The sequence below is a fragment of the Oryctolagus cuniculus genome, chromosome 9 (genome assembly GCF_051225735.1).
Source record: "Oryctolagus cuniculus isolate XC-2025 breed Fujian yellow rabbit chromosome 9, ASM5122573v1, whole genome shotgun sequence".
NCBI lineage: Eukaryota > Metazoa > Chordata > Mammalia > Lagomorpha > Leporidae > Oryctolagus > Oryctolagus cuniculus.
The window spans coordinates 61,851,693-61,870,465 of record NC_142875.1 but is presented as its reverse complement, the minus strand read 5'-3'; the positions used below and the strand labels follow the sequence as shown (position 1 = coordinate 61,870,465).

At 45.4% G+C, this 18,773-nt stretch overlaps 1 protein-coding gene across 1 annotated transcript in view; it reads right to left on the bottom strand.

The window, feature by feature from the left end:
* Positions 1 to 17,237: 17,237 nt before the first annotated feature.
* Positions 17,238 to 18,773, bottom strand: part of TNFSF11 (TNF superfamily member 11) — a 33,415-nt gene continuing 31,879 nt past the window's right edge. The window contains exon 5 of the mRNA XM_002712966.6: positions 17,238 to 18,766. Within this exon, the coding sequence (XP_002713012.1) occupies positions 18,345 to 18,766 (422 nt within the window). The 3' untranslated portion in view covers positions 17,238 to 18,344. The remainder of the gene's footprint in view (positions 18,767 to 18,773) is intronic.

Below are 18,773 nucleotides of genomic sequence, written 5' to 3'. Positions count from 1 at the left end.
GCAAATGCAAATCAAAACCACAACCAGGTTTCACCTCACTCCAGTTAGAATGGCTCACATATACAAGTCAACAAATGACATTTGTCACAAAAGGGAAAAAGGTACCCTGATCCACTGCTGGTGGGAATGTAAACTGGTACAGCCACTGTGGAAAACAGTATGGAGATAACCCAGAAATCTGAATATAGACCTACCATATGACCCTGCTACCCTACTCCTGGGAATTTGCCCAACCCAAAAGAAATAAGTATATGAAAGAGTTATCTGTTGCCAGTGCCGCGGCTCACTAGGCTAATCCTCCGCCTTGCGGCGCCGGCACACCAGGTTCTAGTCCCGGTCGGGGCGCCAGATTCTGTCCCGGTTGCCCCTCTTCCAGGCCAGCTCTCTGCTGTGGCCAGGGAGTGCAGTGGAGGATGGCCCAAGTGCTTGGGCCCTGCACCCCATGGGAGACCAGGATAAATACCTGGCTCCTGGCTTCGGATCAGCGCAGAGCGCCAGCCACAGCGTGCCGGCCGTGGCGGCCATTGGAGGGTGAACCAACGGCAAAAGGAAGACCTTTCTCTCTCACTGTCCACTGTACCTGTCAAAAAAATAAATAAATAAATAAAAATAAAATGAAAGAGTTATCAGTACCCCCATGTTCATTGCAGCATAATTCACAGTAGCAAAGATATGGACTCAATCCAGATGTCCATCAACTGTTGATTGGATAAAGAAATTATGGTATATATACACTATGAAGTACTACTCAGCTGTTAAAACAAATGAAATCCTGTCTTTTGCAACAAGATGGTTACAACTGGAAACCATTATGCTTAGTGAAATAAGCCAATCCCAAAAAGACATTATTATATGTTTCCCCTGATCCAATGTAACTAATAGAGTATCTGAAATGTAATGTATTGGAGTGAAAAGGACATTTTGAGATTTGGTGATTGTTTACAGCCCCTGTCTCTTCCATTGAGGAACAGGGTTTTGTTTTGTTTTGTTTTCTTTCTTTTCAAACTACTTTTTGAACTCCTTTACTTAGAGTATGGTTAACTGTATGATCATTAAGCATACTGAAGATAGATCATGGTAAAAATTAAGAATGGGAATCCAGGAGGAAGGGAGGGTAGGAGGGGAAATCCCACTATGTTCCTAAATCTTTTTGTTTGTTTGTTTTGTTTTGTTTTTTAAAGATTATATTTGTTTATTTTACTTGAAAGTCAGAGTTACACACAGAGAGAAGGAGAGGCAGAGAGAGAGAGAAAGAGAGGTCTTCCATCCATTGGTTCACTCCCCAGTTGGCCACAGTGGCTGGAGCTGTGCCAAAATGAAGCCAGGAGCCTGGAGTTTCTTCCAGGTCTCCCACGTGGGTGCAGGGGCCCAAGGGCTTGGGTCATCTTCTACTGCTTTCCCAGGCCATAGAAGAGAGCTGGATTGGAAGTGGAGCAGCTGGGACTCAAACCTGCGCCCACATGGGATGCCAGCACTACCAGCAGTAGCTTTACCCGCTAAGCCACAGTACCAGCCCCAATGTTCCTAAATCCATATATATGAAATATATGAGACTTATATAACCTAAATAAAATCCAATTTAAAAAATAGAAATTCAAAGACATCAATGGCTAACAGGAGGGTGTCTCACAAAATATCAGGCTCTATTGTTAGATTCGCCTGACATAACTCTTAAGGTGTGCCAAGTCCTCATCCCAGCAACTCTGTTGCCATCTGAGGATATTAGAGAGTCAACTCATTCTTGTGTAGAAACTATAGGACAGGTGTATTCTACTAGACCTGAACTACAAGATGAGTCTCTGAAGAATCCAGTTGTTGAGTGGTTTCTGATGGCAGTAGCTACATGAAGGAAGGATCCCCTTCAGACCAGTTACAGTGTAAATGGAAAGGGCCTTACCAGATGTTACTGGGCACAACTACCACAGTGAAACTACAGGGCACCCCATGCTGGCTACATTTGTCACAAATTCAACTTCTACCTCTTGTGTCTTTGCAGGTGAACTCGAAAGACATGTCTATTTATTCCTGCGAGCCAAATGAAGATCTTCAATACCTCTTCAAAAAGCAAAAAGATAAGTCAAGCTTTCTGCTTTTGACACAGCAAGACTGCTGCACTTTAAGACAGATATGTTGTACCTACCTCTTTTTAAATTCTCTCTGGAAGCTGTTATTGGCAGGAAAACTCCTTAGTGGATTCTTCTATTATAATATTAGAAGATCCCAGTGTGTCACATAAAACTGATTTTAAAAATCTGACCACAGCTGGCGCCGCGGCTCACTAGGCTAATCCTCCACCTTGCGGCGCCGGCACACCGGGTTCTAGTCCCGGTCAGGGTGCTGGATTCTGTCCCGGTTGCCCCTCTTCCAGGCCAGCTCTCTGCTGTGGCCCGGGAGTGCAGTGGAGGATGGCCCAAGTCCTTGGGCCCCGCACCCCATGGGAGACCAGGAGAAGCACCTGGCTCCTGCCATCAGATCAGCGTGGTGCGCCGGCTGCAGTGCGCCAGCCGTGGCAACCATTGGAGGGTGAACCAATGGCAAAGGAAGACCTTTCTCTCTGTCTTTCTCTTACTATCCACTCTGCCTGTCAAAAAAAAAAAAAAAAAATCTGACCACTGCTTTTGGAAGTTTGGTTTACACTTCAGGCCAGCTTTTACAGCAAGTACTTATGTCTGTGGACACTGTCCAAGGTAGTTATGGATAATCAACAGGCCTTGGAATATACATGAATAGAACAAAGAGGAACGTGGGCAATGATTGATGGAATCTACCACCTTTACTCAAAGAGTAGTATATTTACTGAAAAAGACATGAAAAATCTCTATGCTCAGGCTAAATGATTTTATAATCTGCATAAGGATAGCCTATCACCACCCACTATCTGGGAATCTATAAGATATGTTGTTTCCATCTTAAACGGCACTCCACTTGTAATTTGTTTTCTTCCAGTTTTGCTCATTCCAGTTTTGCTCTTTTTTTTTTTTTTTTTTTTTTTTTTTTTTTTTTTTTGACAGGCAGAGTGGACAGTGAGAGAGAGAGACAGAGAGAAAGGTCTTCCTTTGCCGTTGGTTCACCCTCCAATGGCCACCGCAGCCGGCATGCTGCGGCCGGCGCACCGCGCTGATCCTAAGGCAGGAGCCAGGTTCTTCTCCTGGTCTCCCATGCGGGTGCAGGGTCCAAGCACTTGGGCCATCCTCCACTGCCTTCCCTGGCCACAGCAGAGAGCTGGCCTGGAAGAGGGGCAACCAGGACAGAATCCGGCGCCCCGACTGGGACTAGAACCCGGTGTGCCAGCGCCGCAAGGTGGAGGATTAGCCTATTGAGCCACGGTGCCAGCCTCAGTTTTGCTCATTCTAATTGATAAACTTGTATGTTTTAGAATTCAACAACTTCTGAAAATAATCATGACCATGTGAGGGATTCAGTCATTGGCAGTGACTGAAAATTCTCTGGCTCATGAAACAGAGTCATTAGATGAGATAGGAAGGGATTTTCAGACCTGAGACAGGCAGGGCCTGTGTCCCTGATCAGCAGGAAGCAGCTATAGAAGATGAGTCTACGCCCTTCAGCATCCCCTTAAGATTAAGGGGCAGAAATCTCTGGGGGTGGGGAGGATGTGGTAAAGATTAGAAAGATAATTTTAAATTCATGGACTGGAAGCCACACCTCCTTCACGTTGTGTTGTCATGTTCACCTACCTGTCAATCATGGGACCTCTCCTCAGGAAGTACCTCCTCTTACCTAGGACATAGGAGTGGTAAGATGTAAACATTTCTGTTTTTCTAAGTGAATAAAAATCTAGGAAGAATGCAAGCGCTCTCTCCTCCCCTCTCTCCTCCACGTGGATTCAGGATGAGCAGAGCAGGGTATAATTATTCCCTTTCTTTGGCCCCCTTCTCCCTGAAGAAAGCCCTAATGGGCCTGTGTATTTTTCTCACTTTGTAAATAAAGTTTATCACACTGCAAGCTGTGTTTGGGCCTGAATTAAAATTCTTCTCTAAGTAAAGGCAAAAATCTAGAAAATTAATTTAGGTCCTTGCCCAGCCCGTAACACCATCACATACCCATCTTCTTCTAGGCAGCCTCAATGAGCACCTGGGATGAGAAGTTGAAGGGCTCTTAAATGCAACAGAACAGAAGCTGGGCTGTGATTGTTCATGACTGACAGGTAGCACAGGTGAACCGTGTACCCACGAGTCCTGTGCTGTGTGCCCTCTGCTCCCTCCCTACACTAAGTGTGTTTGGGAATCCAAGGGAAGCTCAGAGAGCAGACTGTCCCTGTTCTCAGGTATCTGGCACTCCTCTTGAAAGGCAAGATGCAGGCTCAGGAGACAGAGGATGAATGATACTGTAGCCTGAAATAAACCCCCAGACTTAGACGGTGTGTTTAAGACACCAGGAATAACCAGAGTGCACAGGAGGCAAATATGACTGCCAGATGCATGGGGCAGGAGTAAGGGCAGGCACCGTAAGGATTTGAAGGAGGCGAGAATCTGTCCAGGTGAGGAGTGGGAGGGCATTTCAGGTAGAAGGAACCACATCAGTCACATTGTCTCCAGCAGCAGGAATGCAGAAGAAAGCCCTGTAGTCTTACAGTCATACCTCAAACACACATAGACTTTCCTGCTGTCCCTTCCCATTGATGAGCCTGTAAAATGGAACCTGACAGTTACTGCTGAGAATCACAGGGAAGGTTCCAAAAATGAAGTATAAGAAAAACGCTAGCCTAATGCTTAGCACATGGGAGATTCTCAGTACTTTTAGGCTGATCCTAAAGAAAATAAGTAATGTCAGACTTGGTCAGCTCAACACTGAAAGTCTAAAGTCTACACACCTGAGACAAGAGCTGAGACAAAGAAACGAGAGGGTTCTCCAAGTGGCCATGTGGAGGAAGGCACTCTGTCTCTTTCCAAATATGCTCTTTCCAATCCTCAAATTAGCAGAACGAAGTTGGGGGAGGTTGTCAAATAGATTTCGAGGGCCTGTGTGCCCCTTAGGAGGGGGCTTCTCCACTGTGCAACTGGCCGTGTGTGCTGATGGTCGTGAATCTCTCCCTTACATGGGGTCTGCTGCTCCGGCCACTTCCCTGCAGTCAGCTCCTGGAGTTTTTAGGTCAGCATCTGTTTGAACATTTTGGTCAGGCACAAGGTTAGCAACTAGCATTTGTTAATTCAAATATGAAAGGGAAAGGGAAAATAGACTTTTTACAATTGCAAATGTGATTCCAAGGTTAGAATTGCAAAAGGCAAGTGGAAATGTAGTACAGTTGGGATAACATGTCTTGCCACTGCCCAATCTATATAGTTTCTAACAAAGAGACAGGTTACTGACATGGACCTCTGAAAGAAGAGGAAATCAACTCAGAAACTTCTTTTTTAAAAGAGATTTACCTATATCTGTATCGATAGATAGATAGATAGATAGATAGATAGACAGACAGACAGATAGATAGATATTTGAAAGCCAGGGCCATCGAGATAGACAGGGAGAGTGATCTGCCATCTGCTGGTTCACTCCCTAAATGTCTGCAACAGCTCGGGTTGACCAAAACCATGGGCCAGGAATTCCATGCGGGTCTCTCATGTGGGTGGCATGAACCCAAGCATGTGGGCCATCTTCTGCTTGCTCCCACATGCATTATCCAGAAGCTCGATTGGAAGCACAGGTGGGACTCACTCCTAGGAACTCTGATATGAAATGGAAGTGGGCAACTTAACCTGCTGCACCCCAGTGCCCACCCCACGTATTTCTCTATCATTGAACTAGGCAAAAATGAATACATAAAGGTACTTTAATAGACTGTTAATTTTTGACCATTTGATCATAATATCCTAAAAGTCCTTTTTAGTGACAAGAAGAAAAACTTTTTTGAGAGATATTGATGACTATAGTGTTCCTTTTACAAAGTGTATGGCTTGGAGAGGTGGGTGCCTGGGGACACAGGAAAGGTAAGAAGATGGAGGTGGAGAGAATATATTTACTTCTCTATATGCTGGGAACAAACTCATTTTTGGTCTCTAGGGTCCACTATAGGGGTCAGGTTCATGAGACCAACTGTCAAGGAAAAAAAAAATAACTCCTTTGAAAAGGACCTTGTTGCCAAAAACAGATTAACAAGAGAAAAGCTAATAGAAGCTTACTAACTTGTATATATTTCATACATACAATCCTGAAAGAGGCAGGTTTTGAATCCTAGCTTATATAGTATTTTCAATGAAAGACAGATATCTTAGAGAAGTTACATATAAGACCAAGGAGAAGAATTTGGCCACAAAAGCCCAGCTGCTGGTAATGCCTCTGATAGCCCCTTTAGGCCTTTGAGGATCGGATGTCAACTTCAGGGAGTAACCTTTGTCCTTGGGGTTGGCATGAGGGGGCTGGCGCTGTGGCTCAGCAGGTTAATGCCCTGGCCTGAAGCACTGGCATCCCATATGGGTGACTGTTCTAGTCCCAGCTGCTCCTCTTCTGATCCAGCTCTCTGATATGGTCTGGGATAGCAGTACAAGATGGCCCAAGTCCTTAGGCCCATGCACCTGTGTGGAAGACCTGGGGGAAGCTCCTGGCTCCTGACTTTGGATCAGCGCAGCTCCGGCCATTGCAGCCATCTGGGGAGAGAATCCATGGATGGAAGACCTCTCTGTCTCTACCTCTCTCTGTAACTCTGTCTTTCAAATAAATAAAGTAAAATAAAAAAATCTGTGTCCTATGTATACACAAATAGAAGGAGGTCAGCCTGCAGCTCAACAACCTTCCTATTTGGGGGAACATACTCTAATCTCCCATAGCATTTTTTATTAAAGGTTTTATTTTATTTATTTGAAAGACAGAGTTACAGAGAAAGGTCTCCCATCTGCTGATTCACTCCCCACATGGCTGCAATGGCTGAAGCTGCGCTGATCTGAAGCCAGGAGCCAGGAGCTTCCTCCAGGTCTCCCACGTGGGTGCAAGGGCCCAAGGACTTGGGCCATCTTCCACTGCTTTCCCAGGCCATACCAGAGAGCTGGATCGGAAGTAGAGCAGCCAGGGCTCGAACTGGTGCCTGTAACTAGAGTTACAGTGCCCAAAGCAGGAGAAAAGCATATCCCAGCTTCAGGAGTGAGAGAGACCCATCAACTTTTCTTTTGTTTTTGTTCTAGCCAAGCTGCCCAAATCCACCTAGACTCATACCAATCTCCAATGTCCCTTCCAGGGACACCAGTAGCCTCAAAAATATCCACCAGGGGGCAGTGCTGTGGCATAGCCGATGAGGCTGCTGCCTGCAGAGCCAGCATCCCATATGGGCACCGGTTTGAGTCCCAGTTGCTCCACTTTGGATTCAGCTCTCTGCTATAGCCTGGAAAAGCAGTAGAAGATGGCCCAAGTCCTTGAGCCCCTGTACCCACATGGGAGGCCCAGAAGAAGCTCCTGGCTTTGGATTGGCACAGCTCTGGCTGTTGTGGCCATCTGGGGAGTGAACCAGCAGATGAAAGACTCTCTCTCTCTCTCTCTGTCTCTCTCAATGCCTCTGCCTTTCTGTAACTCTGTCTTTCAAATAAATAAATAAATCTTTAAAAAAATCAGTCTCCTGCAAAAGCAAGATCGCATCATTGAAATTGCTTATTTTAATCATGTAAAGGCTGCAGATGTTTATATTAACACTGCACAATGAATTCCAAATAGTTTTTATTTTAAAGTGCAAATAAGAAAAGATTTCTAAACCATGTTTCCTTCTGTGACAGTTAATTTTAGACATCAACTTGATTGGATAAAGGAATTCCTAAAGAACTGGCCAAACATTTTTGCACTCTGGGAGGGTGTTTCCAGCAGAGATTGGTATGAGTCTAGGTGGATTTGGGCAGCTTGGCTAGAACAAAAACAAAAGAAAGGTTGATGGGTCTCTCTCACTCCTGAAGCTGGGATATGCTTTTCTCCTGCTTTGGGCACTGTAACTCTAGGTTCTGTGGGCTTTGGACTCTAGGACTTATATCAGTGCTACTCAGATTCCTAGGTCTTCAGACTCCGACTTAGCCAACCCACTGGCATTCCAGGCTTCTGGCTTGTACGTGGCCTGTGGTGCAACTTCTCAGCCTCCAGCTGTGTCAGTCAATCATCTAATAAATTATCTATCATCTATCTATCTATCATCTATCTCCTACTGGTTAGGGAGATCCCTAACACACTTCCTTTAGCCAAATTCTACTAATGGAAATCCAGTTTCTTGCACTGATGTTGGACCAGACACCTAACCCTCTTCTCAGGCCAGTAGGTAGGTGTTCAATGTATCTTGTAGCTTGGACTCCTATGGGACAATATCCCAGGCTTATGAAGGAATTCTTAGGTTTGAAATACCAGTCTCATTTTAAAAGGAAGCCTTCCTCACAAACCCTACTGTAGCATACAACAAATGCACAGCTGACTTTGAGTTCCTCTTAAGAATCTATTACACACACACACACACACACGCACACCCCTTACAAACAGTCATGCCACAAGGTACCATCTTCATTCAAGCAGCTTACATGTTAAGGGGACATTTCAACTACTGTATCTGCGGCACTTACCATCTTGTTGATGGTAGGAAACAAGGTGAACAAGTTGTTAAGTCATCTTTAAAAAATAAACTCTGAGCCTCTTGGGTGTCAGGTGTTCAGGAAAACATTCTCCTTTCAAACCACTCTGCCTCCCCTCTTAAATCAGAGTGGTGAAAAGGTAAGTTCTGGAAGGGGAGGATGCAATGCTGGAGGCTCACCCTGATTCCTGCAGGGGTTTTAGTCCCCTATAGCAAGGACAATCCAAGTGCAAGATAGTGGAAGTTGCCCTGCTGGGGAGAAGTCACTTCTAGAAAGTGGACTCCTCTCTTCTCTGGGGATTCGCTTTCCCCATGTCTTTAGGGTATTCCATTTCAAAAGTAAACAGGCTCACAGCTTGGTGCCTAGATTCATTGAGCGCCAAACACTGTGATCTCTTTCCTCTATTGCAAAGATCAGTTTTAATGCTCTTTACTGTTGAATTCAATGGCAATGCAACAACACTGAGGGACATTTTGAAAAGAAAAACATCCATAATCCCATCTCTCTCACACAGCCACAGGCTCCTCCTGTCTGTCTCCTCTGGAGGTCATCTCTGGATACTTACTGATATGTTCTATCTAACATATATTGTTAGATATATGTCATTGCATGTATTATGCATGGCTTTTCCATTTCAGTCTCTTCCTATTTGGCTTCCTATCCCCTCCCTGGATGCCATGGCTCCAAAAGGAAGATACCAGGAGGGTTGGTTCCATGGGCAGTCAGGATTTGGAAATGGTCCCTTGGGGGGTGTAGGAGGCTGAATGGTGACACCAACAGGATAAATCCACATCCTGAACCTGAACCCTAGAACCTGTGAACGTGATCTTATTTAGGAAAAGCATAATTGTAGAGGTAATTCAGTAAGGATCTCGGGATGAGATCATGCTGGATTATGAGGCTGGATCCAAACCAATGTCAAGTGTTCTTACAGGAAACAAAAGCAGAGAAGACACAAGGAGAAGAGGAGAAGGCAGCGTGGAGACAGAAGCAGAGGAACTTCTGGAGCTACCAGAAGCCGGAAGACGCAAAGAAGCAGTTCCCCTTGAGGCTTCCCAGGAGGCAGGGCCCTGCCAAGGACTTAATTTCACACTTTGGGCTCCAGCACTGTGAGAAAACACAGTTCTGTAGTTTAAAGCCACCATGTTCATAGTAATTTGTCATAGCTGTGCTGGCAAGATAATTCAGAGGCAACAGCTTTGTGTAGTTTCACAGACAGGGTGACTTAGCAGCCCCCTGAATCTGTCCATAGGGAAGCCTGTCTGGCTGTCTAGCCCATTCTCTTGGGGTTTCCTCCCATTACCAGGGTGCCCTGGTGTCTTGGCAGGAGGCACCACCTGCACCCCCAGCCACCTTAGGTCTAAACCATTGTGAGGCTCCGGTCAGTCTTCTTCCAGAGGGGAGTGCATGCTTTTGAACCATTATCCACACACTAAAGCCATATCTGTGGTAATGGTCTTCAGGTCTAAAGTGGCATGGAGTCTTACCTCTAGATTGTACTCCTGTCTCCATGCATGGTCCAGACACTACTCACTGCTCCTGTACTAGTGACATGGGCTGAACTTGGCTGGAATTATCTTCTGGATTATGGGCCAACCATGTCAGCACTATTGTAAAAGTGGAAAATGGAAGATGCTGCACCTGTTGCTGCTAGGAAGGTGTGCCTGCACTTCTCTCTGGTAGGTCTCAGACATTTGTAAGACAATGTCTGGTGGTCCAGTTTCAACATAGGAGGGAACATTACTGTAGGTGACTTGCAGTTGTAGCAGAACTCAGTAGGCAAGCAGGATGTTATAGAGTAGCCAACTCACAGAGAAGGAAGGAGGAAGGTAACTGTGTAGGTTAGGTGAAGTCAGGGAAGATTGTACACCCCATAGGACCCAGCCAATGAGGAAATGGAGGAGGGACATTCCATGCTAGGATATATGTTGCTTGCTGTAGCTATTCCAGTCGTGCCTGCTCATCAGACACCTGATCTTACAAGGTTGATAATAAAGTCTCACTTCCACTGAACTTCCTGAGTCTACCTCTTGAGTGGACAGGTGAGATATTTCCCACATAATCTGTAGGGGTCTCTTTTCCCCCTGCTATTATATATGAAGTCATATAGGTTAACTCACCTAAATTCCTATCCCTCTTTTGTGATTTAATTCCTCATTGAGATATTTTCAGTAAGTTTATTATTTTCCATAAATTTGCACGTGAACTTTTCTCCTTTTGTCTATTAAGGTTGAGAATGTTTTCCTTCTACATTTGAATAAATTACTTTATATCTAACCCAAGTGTCAGTGTGGTTTGGTGGTGAATTCTATGTATCAAGTGGCGTGGACTAAAAGGATGCCCAAATTACTGGTAAAATGTCATTTCTAGGTGTGTCTGTGAAGGTATTTCTGGAAGAGGTTAGCATTTGAATCCACTGATGAAATACAGAAAATTTGCTCAGGCTGCTGTGGCCTGGGACAGCCGTGTCCTCTTGCCCTTGGACATTAGCACTGTGGTTCTCAAGCCTTCCCACTCTGACCTGGGTTTATACTGTTGGCTCACCAGAAGCTCAGACATTTGGGTTTGACCTGGAACTACAATACTGCTTTTCTGGGCTCAGCTTGTAGGAGGAGGACTTCTCAGCCTGCATAATCATGTGAGATAATCCCTGAAAACAGATCTCTGTCTACATATCTATTTAAGTCCTGTTGCTTCTGGTTTTTTTAATCAAACTTTAATACACACAGGCTTCCCTGCCAGGGAACTTTCAAGGACAGCAGACTCAAACACCAGGAATTCCACCCTCAAGGTCATGGACACGGCCTCGTGCCTTCCTCTGCTCCTGCTTCTTCAGGCTACTCGGTTCTGTATCTCATAACATTTGGACAGACTCTGCCCTTCCACTAACTCCCACCATAAATGCAATAGCAGCAAACCCATGAGGATGCTGGTGACTTGACTGAAAATTTCAGTCATATGTGTGCTTCCGTTTTCTCAAACTCTCTTCTCCCGTCATCACCTATGTGGCCACTCTGCAGCCCCCTGGTATGCAGTCAAGGCACCTTGCTAAATATTAGCCCTGAAAATCTCGCTGGGAGAATCTCAACCAAGCAGGCCTGCCTTCCTCTGTGCTCTAGAATTTTAGGAGAGTAACATTTTCTCACATTTTGAGTTTTTTGGAAACATGCTCTCTTCAAATGGGTTACTGGTTTTTTTAAGATTTATTTATTTAAAAGTCAAAGTTACACACACACACAGAGAGAGAGAGAGAGAGAGAGAGAGGGAGAGGGAGAGGTCTTTCATCCGCTGGTTCACTCCCCGATTAGCTGCAACAGCTAGAACTATGCCAATCTGAAGCCAGGAGTCATTGGGCTGTCAGGTCTCTCACACAGGTGCAGGGGCCCAAGGACTTGGGCCATCTTCCGCTTTCCCAGGCTATAGCAGGGATCAGAAGTGGAGCAGCCAGGACTCAAACCAGGGTGCATGGGGGATGTGGGCACTGTAGGCTTTACCCACAACACCACAGCACTGGCCCCCAAGTGTGTTACTTTTAACTCCTATCCTTTCAGAAAAACCACATTCACCATTAGAAGGAAGGTCTAAGAAGGAACCCTGGCCACCATCACGTGGAAATCCAAAAAGTCCTGGTGTGCGGCTTATTGAGTTTGTGTGCTTTGGTGGGTGAGTGGCTTCATAGGAAGGTAGGATATATGAGAGTGCTTATGAACTTTATCCTTGGGTCTGGCATTGTGGCGTAGTGGGTAAAGCCACTGCCTGCAGTGTTGACATCCCATATAGGTGCCGGTTCGGGACTGAGCTGCTCCACTTCCCATCCAGCTCTCTGCTATGGCCTGGGAAAGCAGTAAAAGATGGCCCAAGTGCTTGGGCCCCTGCACCTGTGTGGGAGACCAGGAAGAAGCTCCTGGCTCCTGGCTTCAGAACAGCGCAGCTCCGGCCATTGCAGCAAACTGGGGAGAACCAGCTGATAGAAGACCTCTCTGTCTCTCCTTCTCTATGTAACTCTGACTTTCAAAGAAATAAATGCTTAAAAAAAAAGCCTTATCCTAATACTAAAATAATCTCACAAATACAGCCAACACAAGCACATCAGTTACCTGAATGACATCTGAATATGGAGTTATTCATATACCTGTGAGGCCGGCGCCGCGGCTCACTAGGCTAATCCTCCGCCTTGCGGCACAGGCACACTGGGTTCTAGTCCCAGTCGGGGCGCCGGATTCTGTCCCGGTTGCCCTTCTTCCAGGTCAGCTCTCTGCTGTGGCCAGGGAGTGCAGTGGAGGATGACCCAAGTACTTGGGCCCTGCACCTGCATGGGAGACCAGGAGAAGCACACACCTGGCTCCTGCCATCGGATCAGCGCAGTGCGCCGGCCGTGGCGGCCATTGGAGGGTGAACCAACGGCAAAGGAAGACCTTTCTCTCTGTCTCTCTCTCTCACTGTCCACTCTGCCTGTCAAATATATATATATATATATATATATATATATATATATATATATACCTGTGAAAGTAAACTCTCACTGAGAGTTAGATGGGTTCAACATCACACTGCTTGTATTATAGCTTGGTTTTTAGTTATTTATTTCCACCAGCACTCTCAATTCCTTGCTATCTGTATAGGTTGAATAGTGTTCCCTCCCACAATTTATGTTCAGCTGGGACCTGTGAATGCTTCCTTAATCGGCAAAGAGGTCTTTGCAGATGTCATCAAGGTTAGAGGAGGTCAGACTGGATGACAGTGGTCTCTAAATCTGATGATGGGTGCCTTAAGGGTGAGAATAGGGAGAGCGACACTCAGAGACACAAGGAACAAGGGCACACAGGGAAGACACAGGGACGAGGTCATGTGAAGACAGAGGCGGAGTGGGAGTCATGCAGCCAGTGCCAAGAGACATCCAGGACTGCTGGCAAGCAACAGAAACTGGAAGAGGGGAGGGAGGGAGGACTCTTCCCTAGAGCCTATGGGAGCTCGACTCTGCTGACACTTTGATTTGGGTCTTTCACTCTGCAGAACTGTGAGAGTGTTGTCTGAAGCCACCCAGTTTTTGAGCATTTGTTATCTGGACATCCCCAGGATATTAATAGACTGCCTGTCCAGGTATCTCCCACAACACACCACACAGTACTTGCTTCAGGTGGGCCCTACCAGCAGCTGGAGGATAAACTGCGTCCTGGACCCTGGGGATGGAGTAAAGGAGACGGGAAGGCAGTTGCGGCGGCTGCCCTGGGCCATCCAGGTTGAGGGCCTTCCCCGGGCCATCCTCGCAACTCTGCAGCACAGACAGGGAGATTTCTGCTTCTCAGGGCGGGAAACTGAGATGCACTTGGAGGCCTCCTTTCCCAGCCGAGCAAGCCGTGGAGATAAGCTTCCCACGTGGGTCTGGCTGATGCCCAAGTCAGCCATCTTCCCAAAGATGTAGACATCTTCTGTGGAGTTTTCATTCCACCAACCTAAGATGGTTGAGAGCCGACCTTTGAGGGAAATGCATGTTTGGGAAGATCCATATACAAAAGGCAGGAAGTGCATCTCAGCTCAGAGAGCGACGCCTAGCGATTCTGCGATGCCCATGAGGGACACGGAAGTGTCATTTCTAGAGAACTTATTGTCTCTGAAACCAACTGTGCAGGGGTGCAGGAGTCTGGTGTACTCTGGGTGCTGCTCACGGAATAAATGACTCCTGGTTCATTCCTTTGTCAATTCAGAGGGACGCCTCCAAGAAGTTTTGACACAGAGTACTCTACGGTATTTCCATACAGACACTGAAAGCCAGGAATGGTATCAATACTACTGTTCTTAGTCCACATCGTCTAATATCCAAGAGGTCCTCACTTCAGACAGCCAGAGCACTGGTCTAGGTGCACTAAGAGGAAGCTCTGCAGAGGAAATCAGCCCAAAAAGAGAGGGGAGGTGAAAGTGGATGAAATACAATTTTTATATTACCAGAATAGAAAAGTAGAAGTATCATAAAAATGTTATTAATCAAAAGGCTCGTTCTCTATTTTACAGCTAGAGTCTAACACTCACTGTGCACACATTTTTTACTGTAAGTATGACACAAACCTAAATCATCATAATGTGAATCAATAACTAATTAGTATTTATAAATGCAGCCACTGGGAGACATATTTCAATTCCATAGCAAGGAAGCTGGAGAATTGATGAACAAGGCCGAAAGCAAAGAAAGCACGTGCTTGGCACACCCCTCATGGCCCTTCTGGAAATATGTAGAGCCACAGGCACAATCAGAGTTGTACCCTCCGAAGGTGTGAGCACACAGACGCCACTACTGCAAGCCACACCAAGAATCGGACCCAGATAAAATAGGAAGCAACAAGTGCTGGGGTTCCCAGCGAGGTCACTGGAGAAACAGGTCCTGTTCTCCAGATTTTTTTCCTTGGATGGCCTAATGGAGATGCACGAGACAAAGGCAAATAGGAGGACAGAGCAGACGCAAGCACGTTAGACAAGAATTGCCGTGTACAGTGTCTTTGGAAAGACACAGGGGTGCAGGAGTCTGGTGTACTTGTAGAAGTTGATTCAGGAAGACCGATGACTTCAAATTTGGCACGCTTTCCTCCCTGCGGATTTGGTGATGTGAAGAAGACCAAAATGGAGAAGTTAAAGTGAGCATGCGCCTCAGCGTGCCATTGGCTCCTGCGGGCGCTGGTGTCCTGACATGCTGCTGTCACACTGCAGCACACTCACACTTTGCTGTGGGTAAGTGTTGACAATCTCTCTTTCCATCTCTGGTGCAGCAGCTTTTTTATTCCCCAAGGGCCACCTGGGAGATGCAATGGCCCTTGAGGCAAGAAGCAGGCATCAAGAGGAAAAAAGAAGAGGACTAAAACACGTACAAAAGGATGGCAAGAGTAAAAGGAATGAAGAAGAAAAAGCAGAGAAGTGGCATGCATGGGGCAGGCACTGTGACACCGTGGGTTAGACCTCTGCTTGGGTCGCCTGCAACCCATATTGGAGGGTCATTTGAAACCCAGCTACAATGCTTCCCACCCAACTTCCTGCCAAATAAAATTCCTTTCTCCAGGGCAGACATTTGGCATAGTGTTTAACATGCCACTTGTGGGGGGCACCGTGGTGCAGTAGGTTAGTCCTCCGCCTGCGGTTCCAGCATCTCATATGGGCGCTGTTTTGAGTCCCTCTGCTCCACTTCCAATCCAGCTCTCTGCTCTGGCCTGGGAAAGCAGTAGAAGACGGCCCAAGTCCTTGGGCCCCTGCACCTGTGTGGGAGACCAGGAAGAAGCTCCTGGCTCCTGGCTTCGGAACAGTGCAGCTCTGGCTGTTATGACCATTTTGGGGGTGAACTAACGGAGGAAAGACCTTTCTCTCTGTCTCTCCCTCTCACTATCTGTAACTCTACTTCTCAAATAAAAAAATTAATAAAATATTAAAAAAAAAAAAAGATGCCACTTGGGATACCTGCATTCTATTTCAGAGCGCCTAGTAGTTGGGTCCCTCCCAGCCAGCTGGGAGTCCCAGGTTGACTTCTGGGCTCCTGGCTTCAGCCTGGCTCAGCCCCAGTTGCTGCAGGCATTTGGGGGCGGGGAGGAGAACAAGTGAATGGAAAATCTCTCTCTCTCTGTTTTTCAAATAAATAAAAATAAATAACTTTAAAAATATTGATTTTTTTTCATAAGCCAGGTCATAGTAACTGAGATGTACAACACAAAAATCACATTTTGTACCAATATGCTTCAGATTACTGGTTTTAAAATAATACTTTTTTTTTTTTTTTGCCAATGATTGAGCCTTGCCATCATAGCTCCACTGTTTAAAATTTACAATTTCTTCCTTGTAACATTTGCTATTGGGGCCGGTGCTGTGGCGCAGAGGGTTAATGCCCTGGCCTGAAGCGCTGGCATCCCATATGGGCGCCGGTTCTAGTCCTGGCTGCTCCTCTTCCAACCCAGCTCTCTGCTATGGCCTGGGAAAGCAGTGGAAGATGGCTCAAGTCCTTGGGCCCCTGCATCCACATGGGAGACCCAGAGGAAGCTCCTGGCTCCAGATTGGCGCAGCTCCGGCCGTTGCAGCCAATTGGGGAGTGAACCATCAGATGGAAGACCTCTCTCTCTCTCTCTCTCTGCCTTTCCTCTCTCTGTGTAACTCTGACTTTCAAATAAATAAATAAATCTTTAAAAAAAATCTGCTATTTCTTTTCTCCTTCTATTCTAGTATAACCACCAAAAAACATTTATCCACAAATGGCAAGTGCTTAAATTATGGCTTACTGTGCCTTTCCAAGCTGTTTGTAGCCAACCTGGGCTGCACACGTTGTCCACAGAAATCCCTATAAGGATTAAGAGTCAGACATTGCTAATCCTTCACTGTGGCAAGGTGTCAGCTGTTCTCCAGGTCAAACGCTGCTCTGCAGGATGTTCGGAACTTGAACAAAGCAGACAGCAATTTTTCTCATGATCTCAACATAACATAAGCTTTTCTTTTTTGAGTGAAGAGGCCTCTGTTTTCTAGCTGGCTATATGCTTGCATACAAATTCCTTGCAAATTATTTTTCACATTCCAAGTTTCATTAATTTAATTGAATCTGCTCCTAGTTTTTAATTAAATCTGCATTTCTGTCAGTAACCTTTAGAAAAAGATAGAAGCCACATTATCATATTGGAGAGAACGGAATCACACAGCAAGATGGACATAAAAGGAAAAGACAGAGTTGCATGGCCGTTTTTACTATCAATTTATTTTTGTACCAAAAGAATTAATATTCAAACGTGATGCTTTTATTGTACAGTTTAAAATAACTTCCACTAAGTTAAAAATTGGATTTTTTGTGGATCATAACTAATAAACTTTTCTATTAAAAAACCACAAAATTTACAATTTGTAGCACTCATAGAAAAAAACACCTGTTCAATAATTATAAATATTCCTGACAGATTTCAGTAGCCCTTTAGGTACCTCTTTGGCAATGTCAGCTTTCTAAAGTCAATTAGCTTCTAAATTTGAAAGGCACCTGGTGGCCAACATCCTGCTTATTATTCAAGGCATCTATTTTAATTATTTTTATACATGTTTGACAAGTCTGGCAAATCTATTAAGTTAAAGAGAATGAAGAAATATAGTACATTTGGTATTAAGAAACATTTTTTCCCTGTTAGCCACAAGCTTCCCCCAAGGGATTTACAAAGTGCACCAGTTAAATATGTCTGTACATTTAAAACATTAAATATGTCAACAGTGAGACATTTTTAAATATTTTGAATCAAATACTATAGCACAAATATAATTTACAATACTTTGCACAGGAAACATTACATCTGAAATATAACCTTAGATATTATATAAAAATACATATATTTTCTCTCCTCATTAGAAAAAGTATTTGTTTGCAGGTTCCAGCACAATGTAACAATTCAAAAGAACTTAACCCTCTGAATGGTCATTTCATTTGCCATAGATGACACACACTCCGCTTGAGCTGCAAAGTGGCACACAACCACGGGTGAGATGCAGAGGATGAATCCCTCCCACAGCCCACGTGCACTCTTTCACAGGCATCCGTCATTGCTCCAATCTGGTTTAATTCTAGGAATTCATTACAAAATTTTAAAACCATTGTGTAACATATCAGGAGTCCAACACTGCCCACTGGCAGTGAATACTCGTGGGTAAGCTCTCCGCGGGGTCAGGGACATGGGCAGTCTTGTACCATTGTGGGCCACGCCTCTTAGTAGTCTCATACACCTATATACATCTTCCTCGTCTTCTTATTAAAGAGTTCCCAGACATCTAGGAAATACCTGACCCTGTACCGCAAAGTAGGGCTCAATCTATGTCTCGAACTTTAAAAGCCCCAAAGTACGTTGCATCTTGGTCTGGATCCAGAAGGGAAGGGTTGGACACCTCCACACTTATTTCCTCACCCGATCGCAACTTAAAAAATCCCCCAACGTTTATGGAATAAAAATGGAATTCAGAATTCCCTGACCAGTACTTGGTGCTTCCTCCCTTCATGAGGGTGTGAGAGCTTGGGATTTTGACGCTGGTTTTTGTGACGTACACCATCAGCTGAAGATACTCCGTAGCTAGGTCTCCGGAAGTTTCGTGATGGCGAAAGCAAATGTTGGCGTACAGGTAATAAAAGCCATCTTGGTTAACGATCAGTTTTCCATTGCTGAAAGTCATGTTGGAGATCTTGGCCCAGCCTCGGTCATGGTACCAAGAGGACAGGCTCACTTTACGGGAACCTGTGGA